Source organism: Hyla sarda, chromosome 4, assembly GCF_029499605.1.
Source record: "Hyla sarda isolate aHylSar1 chromosome 4, aHylSar1.hap1, whole genome shotgun sequence".
NCBI classification, from domain to species: domain Eukaryota; kingdom Metazoa; phylum Chordata; class Amphibia; order Anura; family Hylidae; genus Hyla; species Hyla sarda.
Window position 1 is genome coordinate 356,378,319 of NC_079192.1, and position 24,001 is coordinate 356,402,319.

The 24,001-nt window shown below is 41.7% G+C and overlaps 1 protein-coding gene across 1 annotated transcript in view; it reads right to left on the bottom strand.

Moving 5' to 3' along the window:
• DDX46 (DEAD-box helicase 46) overlaps window positions 1-24,001 on the bottom strand; it is a gene marked incomplete in the record, with an annotated part of 414,922 nt that overhangs the window by 290,469 nt on the left and 100,452 nt on the right. Inside the window, 1 exon segment of the mRNA XM_056516636.1 lies at window positions 13,313-13,488. Coding sequence (XP_056372611.1) covers window positions 13,313-13,488 — 176 coding nt within the window.

Here is a 24,001-nt window from a genome sequence, read left to right on the forward strand (position 1 = left end):
GAGAAATTTTCCAAACCTAAGAGATGTGGTGTAATATAGGGTTGTCGATAGTAGGTGGAGTAAGGTTCCATAAAGGGAAAAGCAGAAGATACTTAGGTAGATAAGGAAAGGCAAGATGGCATTCAAAATGTACCCAAGGAGATCTAGCAGGATCATGCCACCAATTTTTGAGAGAGGAGATTAAAGTCGCTATGTAATAGGCCTTAATATCAGGTAAACCCAGGCCGCCTATCAATCTGCTTTTAGCTAGGATTTTAGAGGATATTCTCGCCTTTCTGCCAGCCAAGATAAAGAGATTTAGAATACTTTGAGCTTTAAGGAAAAAGGAATTGGGTAATGCTATCGGTAAGGATCGAAAATGGTATAAAAGTTTAGGAAGCCTGAACATCTTGAATACAGCTATTTTACCAACCCATGAAGTCCCGTTTCAATTAAGTGTCAGCTTCAGAAGAGAGAATCTGTAAGGCTAGGTTAATACTACGGAATCTCCGGGCAGAAAATTTCCGCCCGGAGATTCCGAGTGCGGCCGGCGCTGACTGAATCAGTCGGCGCTAGGACCGCGCGGACAGTGCAGTCTCCCATAGACTGCAATGTGTTCCGCGCGGATTTCCGCCTGAAGAAAGAGCAACCCCTTTCTTCAGGCGGAAATTTCCAAGCGGATTTTCCGTTCACAAATTCCGAAGTGTGAATTTGTGCACGGAAACCCATTCACTACACTATACATTTTAGCAAGCGGAATTTCCGCCTGCAATTTCAGAGCGGAATTGCAGGCGGAAATTCCGTAGTCTGAACCTAGCCTAAAAGGGGTAGGTAATTCACCGGGAAGAGGGAGCGGTGTGGGTAGGATAGATGGATTCCCAGGTAGTCTATGGAAGAAGTCCTCCAGTCAAAAGAAAAGGAGGACTGAAGAGACTGAAATTGTGATTGTGGGAGATTAAGATGTGAGGAGGTAAGGCCTGTGTTTTAGACTTGTTGAGAGAATAATATGAGAGACGGCCAGATGCAGTAATTTTTGCCAGGATTGCTGGCAGCGATTAGACAGGGTTAGATAATGTTAGGATGACATCATCCGCATACAGGGATATTACATGTGAATGACTTCCAATCTGTATTCCTGATATTTCAGAGCATTGACGAATGGCCTGTGCCAAGGGTTCAATGGAGAGTATACAAATTAAAGGAGATAGGGGACAACCTTGGCGGGATCCATTGGTGACTTCAAAGGAATCAGACAGGCTGCAGTTAGCTAGCACCCTGGCTGAAGGACAGGAATATAAGGATAACATTTCTGAAAGAATACCACCACCAAAAACCATGGATCGGAGAACTGAGAATGCAAAGGACCAGTGGAGCCTGTCAAACGCCTTCTCGGCGTCCAATGCCATTATAAATGCGTCTCTATCTGGTGAAGACTATGTAATAACCGTCTGGTATTATCTGAGGTGTGTCTACCAGGAACAAAGCCAGATTGGTCGGGGTTAATTAGCGAGGGAAGTAGGGGGGCTAATCTGTTGGCGAGTATTTTAGAATATATTTTCAGGTCCAGATTTAAATGCGATATGGGGCGGAAGTTTTGAGGGGAGTCCATTGATTTGCCGGGCTTGGGGAGCGTGGTGACTAGAGCTTCAAGGTTTTCTTTTGGTAGTGAACCAGATTACATGGCATGGTTACAAAAAGCCAAAACATGTGGTGACAGGGTGGGTGAATAAGATTTTATAGGGAGATAAAACCATCTGATCCAGGTGCTTTGTTTTTTGGGAGAAAGATATGATTTTTTGAACTTCCTGAAGCATGATCTCACCATTGAGAGTTTCTATTTGATGGGCGGATAGGGTTGGTATTTCAGATAAATGGTCGGGTGGTGTGGTAGAAGATTAGGCCAAATTGTACAGTTGTGAGTAATATGTCTGGAAACCGTTGGCTAAGTCTTTAGGGGTATATAATTTAGCACCTATGGTAGGGTGTTTAAGAATAGGGATACGAGATTTTTGCTGACTGCATCTAAGTCTATGGGCTAAAAACTTTCCAGACTTCTTATCCTGTGCGTAATATACCGCACCCAATTTCCTTACGCTTTCTCATACATATGGAGAAGGTGACAACGGAGATTGTTCTTCAAGGAGGTCACAGTCTGAGCCGTGGTGGTAGAGGGGTTTATTTTATTCATATCTTCTGCGCTTTTTAGGAGGGATAGGATTTCATTAGGTCTTTTTTGTCTAAGGTTTTTGAGAGTGGCGCCGTATTTGATGCAGAGTCCCCTCACTACTGCCTTATGGCAATTCCAGAGCGTGAAGGGGCTTGCCATGGACGGGATGTTTAAAGAAAAATATTCTTTGATAGCCCCCTCAAGGCGTTGAGAAAATTCCTGGTCAGATAGAAGAAAAAGGCTACACCTCCACGTATGTGCAGGAGGAGACGATATGTCATCCCCAACAGACATTGTGATTGCAAAGTGTTGGGGATGACATATCGACCATTTGATTACTTCTATGGAAGATTGGTCCGTTCTAGAAAGTTCTGTTCTATCCACCAGGAACATATCAAGGCGTGAGTAAGAATTGTGGACCCAGATAGAAATGTATATTCCCTGTCTGAGGGATGGTGCACCCTCCAGATATCAGAGATCCTCATGCTGGAGCCAGGAATCTAGTGTAGTGTATGTGATGGGAGGTGGGTACTAGAGGTGGTGTCCAGAGAAGGGCAGGCAATCATATTAAAGTCACCGCAGATAATATGTGAACCCCAAGGAGACTTATGGAGCAGGCAGAGCACTGACTTAAGAAATCTCATTTGGCCTACATTTGGTGCGTATACAGATGTCATAGTCAAAGAAAGTCTGGTGCGCTACTATGTTCTAATGCTGGGAGATTCTGTGTCTCTGTATAGTGCCCTCTTTTTATACTCTTGTTACCTTCTCTAACAGTGTTTATCCGTGCTTTGTTGGGAGGGTGGCGACCCTCCTTTTGCTACCGTTGTGGCCTCTCTAACCCTTTTTCCCTTCCCTTTTTTTTTATTCCTCTTCTGTTCTGACTGTATCGAGTACTTGTAACTTATGGACAGATATTGCACAATTTTTCTATTTTTAAGTTTTATTCTTATTTCTGTACAAGGATAGGACACCGGACTTAGGGGTGGGGGGATGGGTGTTCTGTGTGGGTGGGGGGATGGGGTTTCTGGTTTTGTTTTGTCGTTTGTTTGTAAACTGCAAAATGTTTAAAAAAATGTATGATTTAAAAAATTTTTACACACACATATAATATATATATATATATATATATATATATATATATTTATTATGTGTGTAAAAAATTTATATTATATATATATATATATATATATATATATATATATATATATATATATATATATATATATAGTCAAGTACAATATATCTCCCAGCAGGATCTGGAATGAATTTGTGCAGGCAAAAAGCATCCATATTACAAATTGCAATAGCAACTCCTCTAGTTTTTGAGTTGTGTGGAATGAAATATATGGTTGTACGTTGGGTGTTTGACCCCATGAGTGTCTTCATGAAGTAAATGAGTCTAGTGAATGCATAGGACATCACATTGTAAACCCTTAGCTTCTCTCCATAGGTATGATCTTTTATGTGGTGCGTTTAGTAGGGATCGATCGATTATCGGTATGGCCGATAACCACGATTTTGGGCATTACCGGTATCGGCAATTACCTTGCCGATAAGCCGATAATGACTAACAGTCCAATAGTCCCCCTGTGAATGGTTCCCAAAGGCATACCAGGGTCTTTGCTTGAGTGGACTGCAGGATGGTGAGCGTCCTATGACGGCGTCCTCGCTGTGCTGTGCGCCTGTCAGTGAGCCTCCGGCATGCAGACTCTGTGCTGCAGTAAGCCGCGGGATGTGCCGACTTGACCGAGACTAGTGAGGTACTGGGTGGCTACGGGTGTAAGAGCGGCACCGATGAGGATAGTCTTGTCGGTGTCGGAGCGGGGTCTGTGGCAGCAGAAGGCCTGCGCTGCGAGTGTGAGGGATACACTGCATGTGCGTGCCCAGCACCATCTTGCATGAGATCCTCTGCGGGTGAAGCTAAATTTAGCCAGTGTTTCCTGGCAGGTTGACTTTTTTCTTCTGCCCGGCATGTTAGACAGGTTTAGGGAGATTTTGGGCTAGACCGGAGTGGTATGCAGTTCCTGCAGTCGCTGTGAGAGGTTGATAGGTCAGGCTTGAGGAAGGAGCTCCTTCACAGCACGGCCATTCTCCTTGGCAGCCAGGCCACGCCCCCCATATTCCACAATTTGACATCAAGCGCTGAATGTCCGAGGGCAGCTTGTAACCAATGGCGGCACAATTCTGCCATTGATACAACCTCAAACTTGCACTGAAGAAGTCACAGGACAGGTATGGAAAAGGTCAGATTTCATTCTGTTTGCCTCTAGAGATTTGTAGTTTGACAAAAGGTGGAGAATGACGGGTTTTTGAGTGTCATGTTATTTATCATTTAACCTTTTAAGGTTTGTCCTTACAAATATTGCCCTAATAAAATGTGTTTAAGGAAGAAGAAACAAACAAAGATAAATTGAGCTCTGATAAGCTGTGTAACGTTCAGTCTTGTAACATCACCTTGTGTGAGGTACCAGCATTCTGGACTTTTTGTTGTTGCTGGATCCTAGATTTAAAATAAACTTGTCAAACCCTGGAATAAAGAAGTGTTTATAATGTTGAAGGAGAGAGATTTTGAGTAGTTGCAAATCTGATCACCCCTGAGCAAAATAAGCCATTTCATAACAGATATTTACCAGGATTTGGCTTGCTAAAAATTGAGGCATCTCCAATCTGCAGTCCGAAATTGATGTAAGACATCTTCATATCTTAAACTTTTTACTTTGATCGTGTTATAAGTCTGTCTCTAATTTCACTAATGTCTCTGGACTCTGAGCAGACACATTTTTGAGTAAGCCATCCATGAGTGCTCGGTGGCATTTTGAAAATGTGACCAATTTCAGAAAACATGATGGTAATGGTGTAGAATAGGGCTGCATGATGAATCCTAAAAACAATGAAATCACCATATTAGCCACACGTCATTATTTTGGTTATGCATTGGCAAAATGCAGTGATTATCACCTTGCCAATATATATCGGTGGTGGCCTGGCCAGCTGTTGTGCATGACCGGATATACTCTACCTTTTTGTAGTGCCCATTGTTGGAAGAAAGTGATTTTTCACTTTATGAATTAATTCCCTCCCAGTGCTTTATGGTTTATGCAGTAGAGCCATGTTGGGAGGGAACAATGCCACAGTAAAGCTCCTGGAGTCAGACACACTGATTCCAGGCCAGGTATATATTGGATATGAAATGGAAAATAATGGAAAGGGAATGGATATACTGTATTTATCTGCGTATAACACATTGGCGTATAACAAGAACCCCCATTTTAACAGGGAAAAATAAAGTTAAAAAAATAAAATGTAAAATAAATGACTGACTAAATGCCACATCATCCCCCCCCCCAACTTTGTTTTCTTCTGCACCTCAGTTTGGTCCTGTCCCCTTCAGTGCCACATCATTACTTCCCTTTTATCAGTACCTGTGCCACATTTACCCCTCTCATTGCCACCCCCCATGTCTCATTATATAGCCGTCATAGACCACCACTATCCAGCCATACAGACAATGCTTTAGTGCCTCCCCCCACCATAATTTCCCCGTCTCATCATCCCCCCCCCCCCCCCACCCGGTCTCATCATTCCCCCATCATGTTCCTCCTATGCTATTCTTCCCCTCCCTCATCATTCCCCTTTTCCCTGCTTTTCATATATATTATATTTTTTCCCTTACCTGGCTGAACTTCGGCTGTCTTGCGGGCTGCGGTCAGTGAAGCAGATGAATGACTTCCTCTGGCGGCTTCTCTGCGCGGAATCAGGAACGTCACATTTCATTTCCTGTAACAGAGTTCGGAGTGCGGCGACTACAGGAAATGTAAAGTGACGTCACTGATGCCGCACAGAGAAGCCGGGAGAGGACGTCACTCATCTGCTTCACTGACCACAGCCCGCAAGACCCCACGCCTGACCTGAACCTGTCACTGATTTAAAGTGGCCGCGGTCGTGCTGCTGATACTTAACAAGCAGCTGCTGCTGCGGCCGCTTTAAATCAGTGACCAGAAGAATTATCGGCGTATAACACGCAGGCAGGCTTTTTGCCTTAAATTTAAGTTTTAAACATGCATGTTTAATGCTGATAAATACATTAAAATGAATATGTCATGACAACATCTCTTTATTATATCACAATCGCATTTTTGAAATTGCAATATTTCTCTAAATAACTGCAATTACATTTTCCCCAAATTGTGCAGCCCTAGGGTAGAATGAGTTTTATTTTATAATTTTTTAGCATTTAAATTGATACATTAAAACTATCCGGGATTATAAAGCACAAAATAAGAAATAAAAAACTAAATTCATGTTTCGTTTTAAATTAGAAACATAGCATAAAAATAAGTCAGATGCATAATAAAACAATAAAATACATAAACATGCATCTTGTATCATAAATCTGTATTCCTGCTCCAAAAGTAGGTCTCAAAACATTTTTTAATGGTCACTGTTTCAAACAGCTTTCCTCAAAGGGATAGCCTATGTGATTCTTAACATACAAAAAGTCACTGTTTATCAAAAATGACTCCTTACCACCCTTATTTTTCTGTAATCGGCTGTTCTCTACAAATCTCTCTCAAAACAGGGACCCAGGACAAAGCACAGTGAGTGGGGACAGGGCTTAGCATGTGGTACGTGCAGGAGGAAAAAAAAAAAAAAAGCAGAGTAAATGAGAAACTTGGGATGTATATCTGCAATTTGTCTGACCGCCTGCTGAAGACGATCCACACAGTTCCTAAAAGGTAAATCAAAGGATCGGTATGACTCAGATGGCCAACTGGATCCAGCTGGAAATGGTCACCCTGAAGGCCCATGCATTAACCTTCCATAATTACAAAAAGATTAAGTTGGAGCAACAAAAGAAAGAGGTAATGGAGAAGTCTGTGTGAATAGCATGCAACACATCCAACCAGTGAAGAGAACACTCCTGGGGGATGAGAAGGAGCAAGGCAAAAAAAAAATTAGAACCAAGTCCTCAGAGATGGAAGGAAGACACAACCTTTGGGACGAAAGACTTGACAGGACGAAGAGCCATTTTATCCTGATGGAGAATAAGGAATGGCAGGAGAGAGCCACAAGCTCAGAGACTCGGCAGATGAAAGTGATGGCGACAAGGCAGGCCATTTTTCATAAGAATTTGAGGGAGGCATCCCTCAGGGGTTTGAAATGAGAACCCTGTAAAGCTTCCAAGACTAAAATAATATCCCAAGCCAGAGTGGGACAATGGTAGGGAGGAATCTCGTGGGCAACGCCTTGTAAAAAGGTCCAAACATGGGTGAAGCCTGAAGCCTCTGAAAGAATAGAAAGAGCAGAGACCTGTACCTTGTGGGAACTCCGGGCAAGTTGAACCTCTAAGCGAGACTTTAAAAAAGGCTAGATGATCAAGAAGGTAAAATATTTGTCTTCACACCACCAAAAATAAGTCTGCCAGGAGATAATACATTTTATAGGAGGAAGGTTTTTGAACACCTTTTTGAAAAGGTTTTTTGAACCCAGGGGCCTTCAACACAGCAGTCTCAACAGCCAAGCTGTTTAATTAAGCAACAGAAAATTCAGGTGGCGAAGAGGGCCCTGCAAAATGAGATTGGAACAGACCAGAAGTCAAATGGGAGAGTCCACATACCATGGGGCACCTTGGGTAGTCTGCAGCCACATGAATGACTGGAACCCCCTCTGCTTAGATCTTGCACACGATCCTGTCCAGGAGAGGCAGAGGTGGAAACATGTAAGGAAGCAAGAAACTTGACCAAGGAATCACCATCACGTTTGTTGCCAAAGCGAGAGGGTACCTGGACCTGCCGAAGAACCAACAAACCTTGCGGTTCAATAGGGAACCCATCAGATCCACAGCCCCCCAGCGGTCGCAAAGTCAGGCGAACAACCTCTGAGTAAAGAACCATTCCCGAGTGGAAAGGAGAGGAATGAAAAATCAGCCAGGACAGAATTCTTGAGGCTCATGTGCCGCCTTGATGGATGTACACCACTGCTGTGAAGTTGTCCGTTTGGACGCGAACTGGAAGGCCATGAAGAAGAGACTGGCAATGAGACAGAAAAATGGCTCGAAGCTCCAACACATTGATTGGGAAGAGGGCCTCCCAAGGAGACCAACGGCCTCCCCATTCGAACAGGCTTGCATTCATCGTCAAAACCTGCCAGTGGACTGGTAGAAATGAGCAGCCAAGGAGGAGAGGAGACTGGAGCCACCAGATAAGCAAATGGCAAACCCGGAGGGACAGACACACCTGGATGTGTAGAGACAGAAGAGACCTGTCCCGAAGAGAAAGAATGGCCAGTTGAAGTGGGCGACAGTTAAACTGTGCACAGGGCACAGCCTTGTTGGATGCCACCATTCTGCCCAAGACCTGCACGCGGAATCAAAGGGAGACTGGCCAGGGCTGGCGGAGAACTGACTCCTGATGCCAGCACAAGGCGCTTGTCCCTCGTTTAAGAGGCCCTAAGGCTGTGTCAAAGTTAAGTCCCAAAAACTCCAAGGATTTGCAGGGGAAAAAATTAGATCTGGCTGCATTGATGATCTTGATGCCCATGAGTCAAACTATCAGACTCTGAAAGCTTGAAAATATGACTGCCGGCACAGATGAGCAAAATAAGGAATCAGGATTCCTCTAAAAAGGTTGCTGCCACAACACTTTGGCCCTTGCTCTGGGGCTTTAATAGAGGAAAAAGTCCCTTAACCCCTCAAGCACCGACCCTCTGCCAGGGGAGAACCTGAGGGGAGAAGGAAATGAGGGGTGAGGAAAAAACAACATATATACACCAAGCTAGAACATACAAACCCATTAAATCTTCAGCCAGCTTATGCCCGCACTGCATTACGTCTGGCAACAGTAGCGAGGCAAGCAGGGGGCAATCAACGCTGGCTTTTGGTCATGAGTGGACATCAACATAGAGGGCCACCGCCATGAGCGCCGTGCCCCTTTATCGCGTGTGGGAGATCAGGGAGACATATTAGCCGTGGATAGGATGCCTGTTGCTGTTAAATGGAGACTCATTAAAACAAATTTTTGCTATTTCACTCCTTATGGCAAAAAAAAAAAATCATCTTTCTAGTAACATAGTTCCCAAGGTTGAAAAAAAAAAAAAAGACCAGAGTTCATCAAGTTGAACCTAGAACCCTAATGAGGAAGGCAAAAACCTTCATACTCTAGGAAAAAATTCCTTCCCGACTCCAAATGTGGCAAGTAGAATAGATCACTGGATAACTTTGTCCCTAAAGATCTAGAATCGATAACCTGTAATGTTATTAGTCTCCAAAAATGCATCCAGACCCCTTTTAAAATCTTTTACAGAGTTAATCTTGACCACCTCCTCCTCAGGCAGATATTTCTACAGTCGCACTGCTCTTACAGTAAAGAATCCCTCTCTGTGCTGGTGTAGAAACCTTCTTTCCTCTAAACGTGTTATAGATACAGTCCTAGGTATAAAATAGATCATGGGAGAGATCGCTGTAAGGTCCCCTGATATATGTATACATAGTTATTAGGGTTATTTAGTTTAGAAAAAAGAAGGCATAAGGGAGACCTAATTCTGATAATCTTTCTGGGTACTGTAGTCCTCCCATTCCCCATATTACTCTAGTTGCCCGTCTGTGAACCCTCTCCAGCTCCATCTTTCTAGGACACTGGTGCCCAGTACCGTACACAGTATTCCATGTGTGGTCTGACTAGTGATTTGTACAGTGGTAGAATTATTTCTTTGTCGTGGGCATCTATGCCACTATTGATGCACCCCATGATTTTAAATTTGCCTTGGCAGCAGCTGCCCGACACTGGTCACTACAGCTAAATTTACTGTTAACTAAGACTCCTAAGTCATTTTCCACATCAGTCGTCCCAAGTGTACTCCCATTTAATATATAATCCCAGCCTGGATTTTTCCTCCCCACGTGCATAACCTTACATTTATCAGTGTTGAACCTCATCTGCCACTTCTCAAACCAAACCTCCAATTTATCCATATCCATTTCTAACAGTGCACTGTCCTCTATATTGTTTACCACTTTACAGAGTTTAGAATCATCTGCAAAGATTGCGACTTCAACCCATCTACAAAGGTCGTTAAATATATTAAATAGAACAGGACCCAAGACTGGGTGACTGTTACTAGTGGGGTACCACAGGGGTCAATCAGAATAAGTACCATTAATAACCACCCTCTGTTTCCCCATCATTGACCCAGTTACTTATCCACTTGCACACATTTTCCCCCAGCCCAATCCCTCTCATTTTATGCACCAACCATTTACGTGGCACCGTATTAAATGCTTTGGAAAAATCAAGATATACGACATCCAGCGATTGCCCCTGGTCCAGTCTGGAGCTCACCTCCTCATAAAAGCTGATCAGGTTAGTTTGACAGGGCCGATCCATAATAAAGCCATTCTGATATGGAGTCACATTTATTTTTATCAAGATACTCTAAAATAGCATCCATTACAAAACCCTCAAAACAATTTAAATACAACGGACGCTAAACTAACAGGTGTATAATTCCCGGGGTCACCTTTTGACCCATTTTTAAATATTGGCACCATATTTGCCATGCACCAGTCCTGGGGAACAATCCCTGTTGCTATACAGTCCCTAAATATTAAAAATAGGGTTCAGTCTATTACATTACTTAAAGGGGTATTCCAGGCAAAACCTTTTTTAATATATATCAACTGGCTCCTGAAAGTTAAACAGATTTGTAAATTACTTCTATTAAAAAATCTTAATCCTTCCAATAGTTATTAGCTTCTGACGTTTTCTGTCTAACTGCTCAATGATGATGTCACTTCCCGGGAGCTGTGCATGATGGGAGAATATCCCCATAGGAACTGCACAGCTCCCGGGACGCAAGTCATCAGAGAGCAGTTAGACAGAAAACAACTCAACTTCAGAAGCTAATAATTATTGGAAGGATTAAGATTTTTTAATAGAAGTAATTTACAAATCTGTTTAACTTTCTGGAGCCAGTTGATATATATATATATATATAAAAAAAAAAAAAAGTTTTGGCCTGGAATACCCCTTTAATTCCTTTAGAACACAGGGGTAAATGCCCTCTGGATCTGGTGATTTGTCTATTTAGATTTTTGTAGGCGGCACTGTACTTCCTGGGTTAGACAGGTGACTTGTACTGGTGAGTTTAGCTTATCTTGCTATGTTTCACTTGGCATTTCATTTTCCTCGGTGAATACAGAGGAAAAGAATTTAATATATTTGCTTTTTCCTGATCCCCGTTTATAATATCTTCAGATTATTTTTTCAAGGGCCAACACTTTCATTTTTAACCTTTTTGCTATTTAAATAGTTAAACATTTTGGGGTTAGTTTTACTTTCTTTGTATTTTTAGCTATAGAGAAAAATAGACACTCATTGCCAGAGCAATATCAAGGTAAAAAAGAAAAAAGGAGAAGTCTAACTAGACATACCTAGCTAGAAAATAAACATAAAAGACCAGATCTGAAGAGCTCCAGACTTGTGTCTGCCTCCTAATGACATTAAGCTAAAAATTGATTGGCTCATTGCAGTGGGAGGAGCCAATTTTTTACATAGTGTCAACCACCCTAGTGGCAGGGCACATACCCATGGTATCCTGTATCCCCCCTAATGAAGCGACCAAGCAAACTGAGGGTGTACTAATAGCAAAGAGCCCAACTCTATGCCCACTCGCTGATAATTTAAGAGTGGGAAATTGCGGTGCACCATGGAGGGGACTCACAGGGACTAACTAGTGAAAGCACTGTTGTCACCACTCTTAAAAGTCAATATAACCAAGTCAGGTTTTTAAAAATCATTTAAGATAAACTAAGTGTAAACCTGGAAATACATGAACATTCACCTCTGCAACAAAACAAGCAAATAAATAAAAGAGGGGGAGTAATTGGGGCCCTGGTACTACAAGTTATGCTTCCAGGAGCAGGATCTCCTCTTCTTTATGTGAACAGCATTTAGCAGAAACCATAAACATTAGGCTCCACCAATTAACAAAGTGACTATTGAAAACTAGATATAAATCCAGCAGAGCAGAAGTCTAATGGAAAATGGCATATATAAGTTAAATAATGGCTTCAAACAGTGCTAAACTAACAGTAGATACACTTTGCAGTATTGTTAGAATGCTCATATTTCTCATTGTGTCTGGGGAAGGTAAACTTAAAGGAGTAGTCCAGTGGTGACTCAGTGGTGAGCAACTTATCCCCTATCCTAAGGATAGGGGATAAGTTGCAGATCGCGGGGGGTCCGACCGCTGGGGCCCCCAGCGATCTCCTGTACGGAGCCCCGACAGCCCGCGGGAAGGGGGATGTGTCGACCTCCGCACGAGGCGGCGGCGGCCGACACGCCCCCTCAATACAACTCTATGGCAGAGCCGAAGCGCGGCCTTCGGCAATCTCCGGCTCTGCCATAGAGATGTATTGAGGGGGCGTGTCGGCCGCCGCTTCGTGCGGGGGTCGACACCCGCTATCTGGGCCGAGAGTCGGGGCCCCGTACAGAGAGATTGCATGGGGCCTCAGCGGTCGGACCCCCCCGCGATCTCAAACTTATCCCCTATCCTTAGGATGGGGATAAGTTTTTCACCACTGGACTACCCCTTTAACAAGTTTACCCTCAGACAATCAGACAGCAGCTTATATAGTCTGCTAGTTTCCTTAACCATGTATACAAGTTATAGTATAATTTCAGGATAAGTTAGTAATTCTAATACAAATAGTATAAGAATGCAACTATTTGAGTACAGGTAAAGCAGCTTGACATATAAATTAACCCAAATACAAGGAAAAACTTGAGGGGGAAAAGAAAATTGAATGGGCACTGTCAGATACAAAAACTTTCGTACATCTTGTCAAAACATAAAGCTTTCTAATAAACTTCAGAGAATTTATTTTTTTTTTTTATAGAATTAATGGCTTATAAAATCATGGCTTTGTCCAAGCTGAAGCACAGGCATGGACAAAGTCCAATAAGAGGGCAGGCTAGCATTCCTCTGTGCACTCTTCTGATAGCACAGAGGGGTGCTAGCTCACCCTCACGCTGTGCTTCAACTTGGACAACGCCAAGATTTATATAAAAAGGAAATAACATTTTCTTATGAAGTATATTAGCAAGGTGTACATCACAGTGCCCATTTAAGTCTGATAAACTTGCAGAACTTGCTAAGAACACTTACAAAGTGGTCCTTCCGCTTCTTCTAAAGGTCTCTGGTCCATTATATGGCGAAACATAGGTAAAAGGAAGGCAATCGTTTTTCCACTTCCAGTTTTGGCAATGCCAATCAAATCACGGCCAGACATGATTGCAGGAATAGCCTGTGCCTGGATCGGTGTTGGTTTTTCATATCCATGTCTGACGAAGAAAAGAAGAGAAGAGGATGAACACTTTCAATTAGTCTTTCAGATTTCTGGACAGCACTGTAGTCCTTTTGGAAGGGGTCTATTGATATTTCACAAGTGTATCAGGTCCCACTTGATTTCTCTCCATAGATCCCCATAAAGTGGCATGGGCTATGATGTTGTATATAATTTGTAAACAAATGGCGAAGCAGTGATTGAATGCTCCCCTGACATTCACTGAATTTACTTCAAAGGTTAACTAGCTGGTCAGTATGAAGAAGGGTGTTTTCCTAATGCCCTGCACAAATATACTCGAGTATAAGCCGAGTTTTTCAGCACGATTTTTCGTGCTGAAAACAACCCCCTCGGCTTATACTCAAGTGAACTCCCCACCCGCAGTGGTCTTCAACCTGCGGACCTCCAGAGGTTTCAAAACTACAACTCCCAGCAAGCCCGGGCAGCCATCGGCTGTCCGGGCTTGCTGGGAGTTGTAGTTTTGAAACCTCTGGAGGTCCGCAGGTTGAAGACCACTGCAGCCTTCGACATCATCCAGCCCCCTCTCACCCTCTTTAGTTCTGTACAGTACTCGCCTACGCTCGGCGCTGGTCTGGTGCTGCAGGACTGTCCGGAGAGGAGGTCGTACGGTGGGATAGTGGTTCCGGGCTGCTATCTTCACCGGGGAGGCCTCTTCTAAGCGCTTCGGGCCCGGCCCCAGAATAGTCACGTTGCCTTGACGACGACGCTGAGGTACGGTCATTACTAACGTACTTCTGCATCATCGTCAAGGCAACGCCTCTATTCTGGACCCGAAGCGCGGAGAAGAGGCGCCCCCGGGTGAAGATAGCAGCCCGGAACCACTATCCCACCGGACAACCTCCCCACCAGACAGTCCTGCAGCACCGGACCAGCGCCGAGCGGAGGCGAGTACTGTACAGAACTAAAGGGGGTGAGAGGGGGCTGGATGATGTCGAAGGCCACAGTGGTCTTCAACCTGCGGACCACCTGAGGTTTCAAAACTACAACTCCGATGGCTGCCCGGGCTTGCTGGGAGTTGTAGTTTTGAAACCTCTGGAGGTCCGCAGGTTGAAGACCACTGAGGGCGGATGATGACAAGAGGATGATGAAGGGGGTGTGTGGGATGATGACAAGGGGATGATGAAGGGGGTGGGGATGATGATGATGATGATGAAGGGGGGGGTGTGGGATGATGACAAGGGGATGATGAAGGGGGGTGGGGATGATAAGGGGATGATGAAGGGGGGTGTGGGATGATGACAAGGGGATGATGAAGGGGGTGGGGATGATGATGATGAAGGGGGGGTGTGGGATGACGACAAGGGGATGATGAAGGGGGTGGGGATGATGATGATGAAGGGGGGGGGTGTGGGATGATGACAAGGGGATGATGACAGGTGATGATGATGAGGATGTTAATGACGGGGGTCTGGATGATGACAGGGGGGGGATGATGTATTTCCCACCCTAGGCTTATACTCGAGTCAATAACTTCTCCTGGGATTTTGGGTTGAAATTAGGGGCCTCGGCTTATACTCAGGTCGGCTTATACTCGAGTATATACGGTAGATATAGGAAGTGTAGCTAGATGATTGAGGACTCACCTTAAGAGAATTAAGGAGGTTTCCTGCGGGTTTGATTTACATTGCTTTTTCATCAGTTTTTTTTATTTTTTATTAAAGAATGCCATGTCAATAGAGAGCCTATGTGGGTCTGTCTCTCTAAGCATTCTTTTTAGAGATAAGCGACATTACAGTGATTCGATTTGTCACAAACACTTCAGCTCGGCAGTTGTTGATTTTAGCCTGCATAAACTAGTTCAGCTTTCAGGTGCTCCAGTGGGCTGGAAAAGGTGGATACAGTCCCAGGAGAGAGTCTCCTATTACTGTATGCACCTTTTCCAGACCACCGGAGCACCTGAAAGCTTAACAAATTTATGTCGGATAGAGTCAGCAACTGCCGAGCTGAGAAGTTTGTGACGAATCGAATCACTCTAACTTCGCTCATCTCTAATTCTTTTGATTTTGTGTATATACTGGAGGTTTTATATGATTCTCTTATGTGCTTTTTTTGTGCTCCTTTTTCACTGTTTGGTACTAGTGCTGGGCGGTATGACCGAAAATGGATATCACAGCATTTTTCCAAATTATGGCAGTTTCACAGTATTTAACGGTATATATTTTTTTCCACTCATTCACAAGCCTCCCCCCCTAATAGAAGTAATTTACAAATCTGTTTAACCTTCTTAATAAAAAGAAAAAAAAAAAATTTTCCACAGGAGTACCCCTTTAAAGTTACTGTTCACACAATGCAGTAAAACACTGATTTGTATATTTTTGTGCCGTTAATCCTATAGGAGTTTTGATAATTTTTGTGTCCGTTTTTAACAACTAGTGAAGAGATCATGATGCTGATCTAAAATATCTGTTTCGTAGGACTTCACCTACATTTACTGTCCTTGGACAGTATATACTGTAATATACAACAAAGAAAGCAACCACTATGTAAAGATAGGTTGTCACGTTGCTAAAATAAAAATCCAGAAACTTTCTCTGCTAAGAAACTTTCTATCTTTTCAATAACCTAATGGGTTAGACTAGATGTGTCATTATTAAGGGGTCTTCTACAATGAAATGACCGCACAGAAATGTTCACAGAATTATTGGAAATATCAAAAATCTACATACCGCAGACATATTTCTAACAAATTGGGCAGTCGCTTACCAACTCCGGTTGTGTACCTGCATACACAACAATGGACAGTACGTAGTAGAAAATAAAGGTATCCTGTCTGCAGCCTTCCTGGTGTAACATAGAATGCAAAGCCAGACTTCAAAAGGGATCAGGATTTCAGGTGGGGCTGACCGGGATGGGCACAACTCTGGTGCGACGGCTTGAAGCAGAAATCTATCATCCAAAATGCAACGCGTTAACCTGCTTAAGCGCAGCTTCCTCAGGAATAGCAGGTGCAGGCAATTCCCATGGTTGTATACCAGAGATTTAACCCTTCATATGGCCAAAGTAATACACATATATAAAAGAATATAAAAATAGTGCATAAAAAAAAAAAATCCCTAAATTTTACATTTTTACAAGGGGTAATAGGAGAAAATGCCCCCAAATTTTGTAACCCCATCTCTTCTGAGTATGGAAATACCTCATGTGTGGATGTCAAGTGCACTGCGGGCGTACTACAATGCTCAGAAAAGAAAGGACGATAAAAAACAAGCAATCTCCAGGTAGCAGAGAGGGATCAATGGAAGCGCTGAGACCAGATAAGAAGTTTAAAGGATTTATTTCCCATAATGCAACGCGTTTCACGGTCACCCGCTTCCTCAGACATGTTGGGTTTAGCAGATTACAAGGTATATATATATATATATATATATATATATATATATATATATATATATATAGGGGAAAAGGGTTAACCCCTTCAAGGAGGAAAATTTAATTAACCCCTTGAGGGGTCAAGCCCTTTATGCCCTTCACAACAAGATAGAAGCACATAATAACATGACAACAAAGTACCCAATAAAACAAACACAATACAATTAAAAACAAATATTAAATTTTAACAAAAAATATTAAAAATATTATAGTACTAAAAAAAATAAAAATAAAATTTCCTTTTTTCTTCGATATTTTAACAGGCATTTTCCAGTGTCTCATTAAGACCATCTGGAAATAAAGTAACCAAAGAAAAAATCCAAAAGGATTCCCTATTATTTAATGTATACAATGACTAAAAATTGGAATCGTTTCTAGTATAGTCAGCTTTAAAACATCAATGCATCTATCATGTTTAAGAAGTGGCGTGAGACACTATGTAGAACAAAACCATTTTTAAAGGTTAGATCTAGGTTTGTTCATACACGACCGCACCGTCTGTACGGTGCGGCCAACGAATTGAAGCCCACACGAGCAAGTAAGTAGATAGATAGCAAACGAACTATCACAGGAATAATGATTTTTTATTTGGAAACTTTTTTATATACTGTGGAGTTAAATGAAACAGAGGGAGTGCCAATCATAGCACAACAAAGGCACCTTGGTCGCCCACAAGGAAAAGTGCCCGGGGCTTTAGAACCAACAGAATGGTTCTGTTGAAGAGATTCAGATTTTAACCTACTAGGAGCCATCAAATTTCTCAGGTTCGGGGACCGACAAAACGTAATACCTGGTTGGGATGGCAAAAATGTTTTTAAAATAGAGTCATCCAATAGGATAGACCAATTTTTTCTTAATATTCGGCGAATATCCCCTGCTCCACAATTATAATCTGTAAGAAAATTATATTTATAGGACTCCTTATGTGCTGTCTGAATAAATTATTTTTCTTTTTCTCACAAGTGTTTCCTGTGATATATCCTTCACCCTATTGAATGCATCGGTTAGGATGGAGGGGGGATAGCCTTTGGATAGAAAATGTTCACGAAGAATGCCTGACTGTTTAAAAAAATCTTGTTTAGTGGTGCAGTTTTTGCGTATACGCAAATACTGCCCATAGGGCACGTTTTTAATCCACTTGGGATAATGAGAGCTACTGTATTCCAAAAGACTATTAACGTCTACCTTTTTGAAAAAGGTTTCTGTTATAATCTTATTATGGATATTTTTTTAATCAACAAATCTAAGAATTCTCTCTCATTGTTAGAAAAATGTAGTGTAAAAGAAAAACCCCAATCAGTAGAATTTAGATAAGAAACAAACTGTTCAGCCAAGATGATAGAACCTGACCAAATAAAGAACAAATCATCTATAAAACGTCTGAAAAATAATATGAGAACTGAAATGAGTGGGCTGCTTAATGTACAGGGACTCGAATCGCCCCATAACCAAGTTAGCATAACTTGGGGCGAAACGAGTCCCCATAGCGCAGCCCCGTGTCTGTCTGTAAATCGTGTTATTAAACTGAAATGCGTTGTGATCCAAAATGAAATGCATGGCTTCAATTAAAAAGGAGATCTGTAAAGAATCCAATGTAGGATCATAAGACAAAGTATAATAAATGGCTTTCAAACCAACCGATGTGGAAATATTCGAATATAATGAACAATCATCAAGTGTGATGAATAAAAAATGTGAAGGTAAACTTAAATTGTGAATTTCTCTAATCAGTTGTGTGGAGTACTTAAGATATGATTTTAACTGTAAAACAAAAGGCTGTAAAAATAAGTCAATAAAGTGCGATAGATTACTATTGAGGGACCCAACCCCCGAAATAATAGGACGACCAGGAGGGTGAGTGAGGGACTTGTGTAGTTTGGGAAGGTAATAAAAAAATAGGTAGAGAACAATGTCTAACAGAAAGGAGTTCCTTTTCCTTTTTATTCAAAAAAGACATAGATAGCTTTTTTAATCAATGTATTATATTGTAGCTCATATTTGGATGAAGGATCCTGCTTCATGATTTCATAATTTGTATCAGATAGTATAGATAAAGCTTCACGAACATATTCAACCTTATTTAAGATGGCTATCCCCCCCCCCCCTTGTCCGCAGGACGGATAACAATAGATGGATTGTTTTGTAAGGACTCAATAGCTCTACGCTCCTCATAGCTGAGATTGTCATGATATCCAGTCAATCTGACAGTTTCATGTAAAGTGCATAATTCTTTAGAAACTACATAAAAAGTTTCCACATGGGAGCCCCTATGTTGTAGGGGATAAAATGAGGAAACTGGATTAACCTCAACATGTCTCACAGGACAATTAGTAGGGACAGCAAAATACACCGTAGGGGACGCAATAGGTGCATCACTAGTGGGGGGATGGCACACCCATCGAATCCCTAGCAGAGGACACTGTGGATGTGTCATTCTGAGTGGCTGACATGTTTGATAAACCACGTTTATCGATCAATGAAAAGTGGCGTCAAAAAGAGTAAGCTTACGAATAAATTTATGTAAATCAAGAAAAAGTTGGAAATTATTGGGCAGTGCTGTCGGACAAAAGGAAAGACCTTTGGCTAATAAATCAATTTCATTCTGCTTTAGCATATAAGATGAAAGATTAAACAATTAAATTTTCTTTTTATTTCCACTATTATCTTCATTATCCTTGGTACTATCATACTGTATTGATCCTGAATTAGCTAAATCATAACCTTGTTCTTTTTTGTGCTGTGATCTATTTCTACGTTTAATTCCTCCTCTTGAGCCTCTGGGGCGCTTTTTCTTTTTACGGCTGTACTTTGTATCAGGGGAAAATATTGTGTAATCCGATTTTTTGGGGGACTGATGGTAGGGGGAGGTAAGTGAACAGTGTTCACATGAGCAAGCTGGAAGTTTAAAAAATCCGTAGACTCATTAGACAGAGTTAGGGGTGGAATAGTTCCTGAGACTATCATTAGAAACCTCATGAACTGTTATATCGAGTGTTAATGTATCATCATCAGAAGAATTAGAAATACCAGAAAGTCTATTGGGTGTATTTATGATCGAAAAAACATTCGTCACTGGATTGGACATATAGGTGGAATCTTCAGTATCCTGAAATGAAAGATTACTCAAAGAAGTACCTGTGTGGTGCAAGCAGCTGAGAGACGAATAATTTCACTAGGGTTAATAGCAGCATATGATCTATTAACATCAGGATTAATAGGGGCACATCCAGACCATGCAGTCAGATGTCGCGATTCTACAATTTAAGTAGAAAGACCATTACCAGAAATCATACCTGGGAGTATATCACAAGTCCCAGAAGTTTGAATCACTTGAGGGTGGATGGTTTCACCAGGGTAAATGGTGGGGTGTGGTCCAGTCCTTAGGGAGTGAATAGGAGCAAATTCCGACTGTGCGGTCAGAGACTGCAATTCTAATCTCGGACGTGCACAGGCCGGGAGGCCAGCATCAAGCTCACCTCTAGTGGTAGAGAGTTCCTTTATAATGTTATGACCAGGTAAGCCAGCCGGCAAGTGAGATTTTTTTGTATCATGAGGTTTAGTGAAATTATTTTTGTTTTTATGAAACACAGTTATATATCATGCGGCCGCTGTGGGGGAGACTGACGAACTTTAGGTCTAGTACCCCCCACTGCCGTCACAGTGGAAAAAGACTGTTTGATATTCAAAGCGGAAGGCTCACCAGATTTATTTAGAGTGGGCACATTCGGGAGGCTGCTGCTGTTTCCAGGCTGGGGTAATGTAGAGCCATGGGGAGCCGCAGCAGACCTGTTAATGGTGGAGTGGTTATTACTACCATCATTTAACTTCGTAATACTTTCAGAGTGATTATTACATTTTGGCCATTTGCTAATCTGGCCACACGAATAATAATTTTTGTCTCTATTGTATTTATGTACTTTTTTGCTAATAGTTTCCATTTCAAGTTTTTTCAATCAATTTAAAATAATACCATCTAATTTCATAAATTCAACTGACATAGAAAATTTTGAAAGTCTATCTCTAACTTCCCTGGCTTTGGTAGTTAGTTCAGACACTAGGTTAGTTCTTTTTACATATAGACGCTCCACCAGCCCCCAAGAGCAGGTTTCCAAAAAGGACTCCCAGTCACAGGTAAATGTTGGATCGTCTGGAAATGAGGACTCAATCGGGGGGCGTAATCCCCGAGGTGTAATGTGAGAGTCTATATATCGAGTCAGGAAAAGAATCAGTGCCGTGCTGAATCTCGGCTTTACAATAATTTTCATATTGTTTAAATAACTCATTCATATAGTTACGGTCAGTCTCTGATAGAATGTCCAGTACCGCAGTTGTAGGGATCGGCCGTTTCACAGGTGCAGTCCCAATGAGCTGACTGATCAGGTGATCACGAGTAAGTTCACGATTGTCCAGGAACTCCATAGTGACAAATAGGAGAATCCAATATCCAAATGCAATATTCAAGCGTAAGATAAGGGTGGAACAACACAGTGCAGCAATCCAATATTCCTAAGGAATCCAAGCGGAGGAACTTGGTAGAAAACTGAAATAAAAAAGCACAAACGGATGCGCTCCGTGAAACACGTTGCATTATGGGAAATAAATCCTTTTAACTTCTTATCTGCTCTCAGTGCTTCCATTGATCCCGCTCTGCTACCTGGAGATTGCTTGTTTTATCGTGATTCTATTTCAGCGGGACGAAGCTGCAGAGACCCTTTGATGATACGCCCTGTTCCATTGTTGTACTTGGTTGGAGTACGACTTCATGTGTTAAGCGCAATTCACACTTAGCGTTACCAACTCACCTTTGGTGTTACACTACGGAGCGCATCCCTTTGTGCTTTTTTATTTCAGAAAAGGAGTCACATTTGGCTTTTGGAAAGCAAATTTTGCTGAAATGGTTTTTGGGAGGCATGTCACATTTAGGAAGCCCCTATGGTGCCAGAACAGCAGAAAAAAAAAAAAAACACATGGCATATTATTTTGGAAACTACACACCTTAAAGCATACCTGTCATAGTGCAAAGAAGAAAAAAAGTGATATGTTACTCAGGACCCAATCCTGATCATGTGCATATAATTTTTATGTGTCTAGGACCTATATATCCAGAGATATAAGCATTTATCTGCTGGTGAGTTACTTTTTCATTGTGCAGGCTGGAGGGGGCGTGTCAGTCTGTCTCCCTCACAGGAGCAAGCATGTGCAGTCAGTCAATCAGTACTCTCTACTCTGTAACCCTTTCCTCTCTGGTTTTATGCTGTGTCATGTGTCAGAGGAAGATACTTGAAGCTTGCCTGCAGTAATCAGAAGACATTATGGTGAATTCATAACAGTATAAAATGTATAAATATAAGAATAGATCTTTATAAAATTAGTGCAAGGATTTTTTTTTTTTTTTTTTTTTTTTTTTAAATTACAGCATTTTTATGAATACATGTTCTATCCGTTTTATCTTCTCCTAGTAAAGCTGGATGCTAATCAGCATAGCTTTCACTATGTGTGTCATTCATCTTTCACAGACTCCTGAATGTCTGATCAACTTTGTCATTCAGGAGTTCGAGAAAGCTTTGACTATTTCAGCATGTTGGGAGTTGTAGTTTAGTAACAACTTAAGCTGCAATGTTTGAAAAGAACTGTGATAGAGCAGTGTTGCCTCCAGCTGTTTTAAAACTAAAGCTCCCAGCATGTCCACACATCCTTTATCTGTAGTTTTGCATACACAATAGAAATCTGTCTGGCTAAAAGAAAGGCGACCCCTAATGGTGGCTATTTTGAGCTTGAATTTCAGGCAAAAATAAAAAAAATTTTTTTAACAGATGTATATTGTGAAATGTCATATTATAAATGAGTCCTGCAATATATGAAAAGTTTTTAACAATGACAGTGCCTCTTTAACCCCTTAACGACAATGGACGTAAATGTACGTCATGGTGACGTGGTACTTAACGCACCATGACATACATTTATGTGCCGACATGATCGCGAGCACCGGAGCGGTGCTCGCTTCATACCCGGCAGGTCCCGGCTGCTATCAGCAGCCAGGGACCCATCGGTAATGGCGGACATCCGCGATCGTGCGGATGTCCACCATTAACCCCTCCGATGCCGTGATCGACATTGATCACGGCATCTGCGGCATTGCGGTACTTTGCAAGGATGATCGGATCGCCCGCAGCGCTGCCGCGGGGATCCGATCATCCAGCATAGTGGCCGGAGGTCCCCTCACCTGGCTCCGGCCTTCTCCCGGGGTCTTCTGCTCTGGTCTGAGATTGAGCAGACCAGAGCAGAAGATCACCGATAATACTGAGCAGTGCTGTGTCCTATGAATAGCACTGCACAGTATTAGCAATCAACTGATGAATTATGAATTAGTCCACTATGGGGACATAAAAAGTGTTAAAGTAAAAAAATTTAAAATAAAAAAGTAAAAAAAATTTCAAAATCCCCTCCCCCAATAAGAAAAAACATCAGTTTTTCTCATTTTACCCCCAAAAAAGCGTTAAAAAAATTACTACACATATTTGGTATTGCCGCATGCGTTAAAGTCTGAACTATAAAAATATATTGTTAATCATCCCGTACGGTGAACGGCGTAAACGTAAAAAAAACAAATTCCCAAATTTATGCTTTTTTTGTCACATTTTATTCCCAAAAAAAATTTAATAAAAAAATTAATAAAAAGTTAAATACTGATACTGATAAAACTACAGATCATGGCGCAAAAAATAAGCCCTCATATTGCCCCATATACGGAAAAATTAGAAAGTTATAGGTAGTCAAATTAGGGCAATTTCTAACATACTAATTTTGTTAAAATGGTTTGAGATTTTTTTTTAAGTGGTACAATTATAGAAAAGAATACAATCATGGGTATCACTTTAATCGTATTGACCCACAGAATAAAGAAAACATGTAATTTTTACCGGAAAGTGTACAGCGTGAAAACAAAACCTTCCAAAATTTGCTAAATTGCGGTTTTCTTTCAATTTTCCCTCAAACAATATTTGTTTGCTTGCACCGTACATTTTATGGTAAATTAAGTGATGTAATTACAAAGTACAATTGGTGACACAAAAAACAAGCCCTCATACGGGTCTGTGGATGGAAATATGAGAGAGTTATGA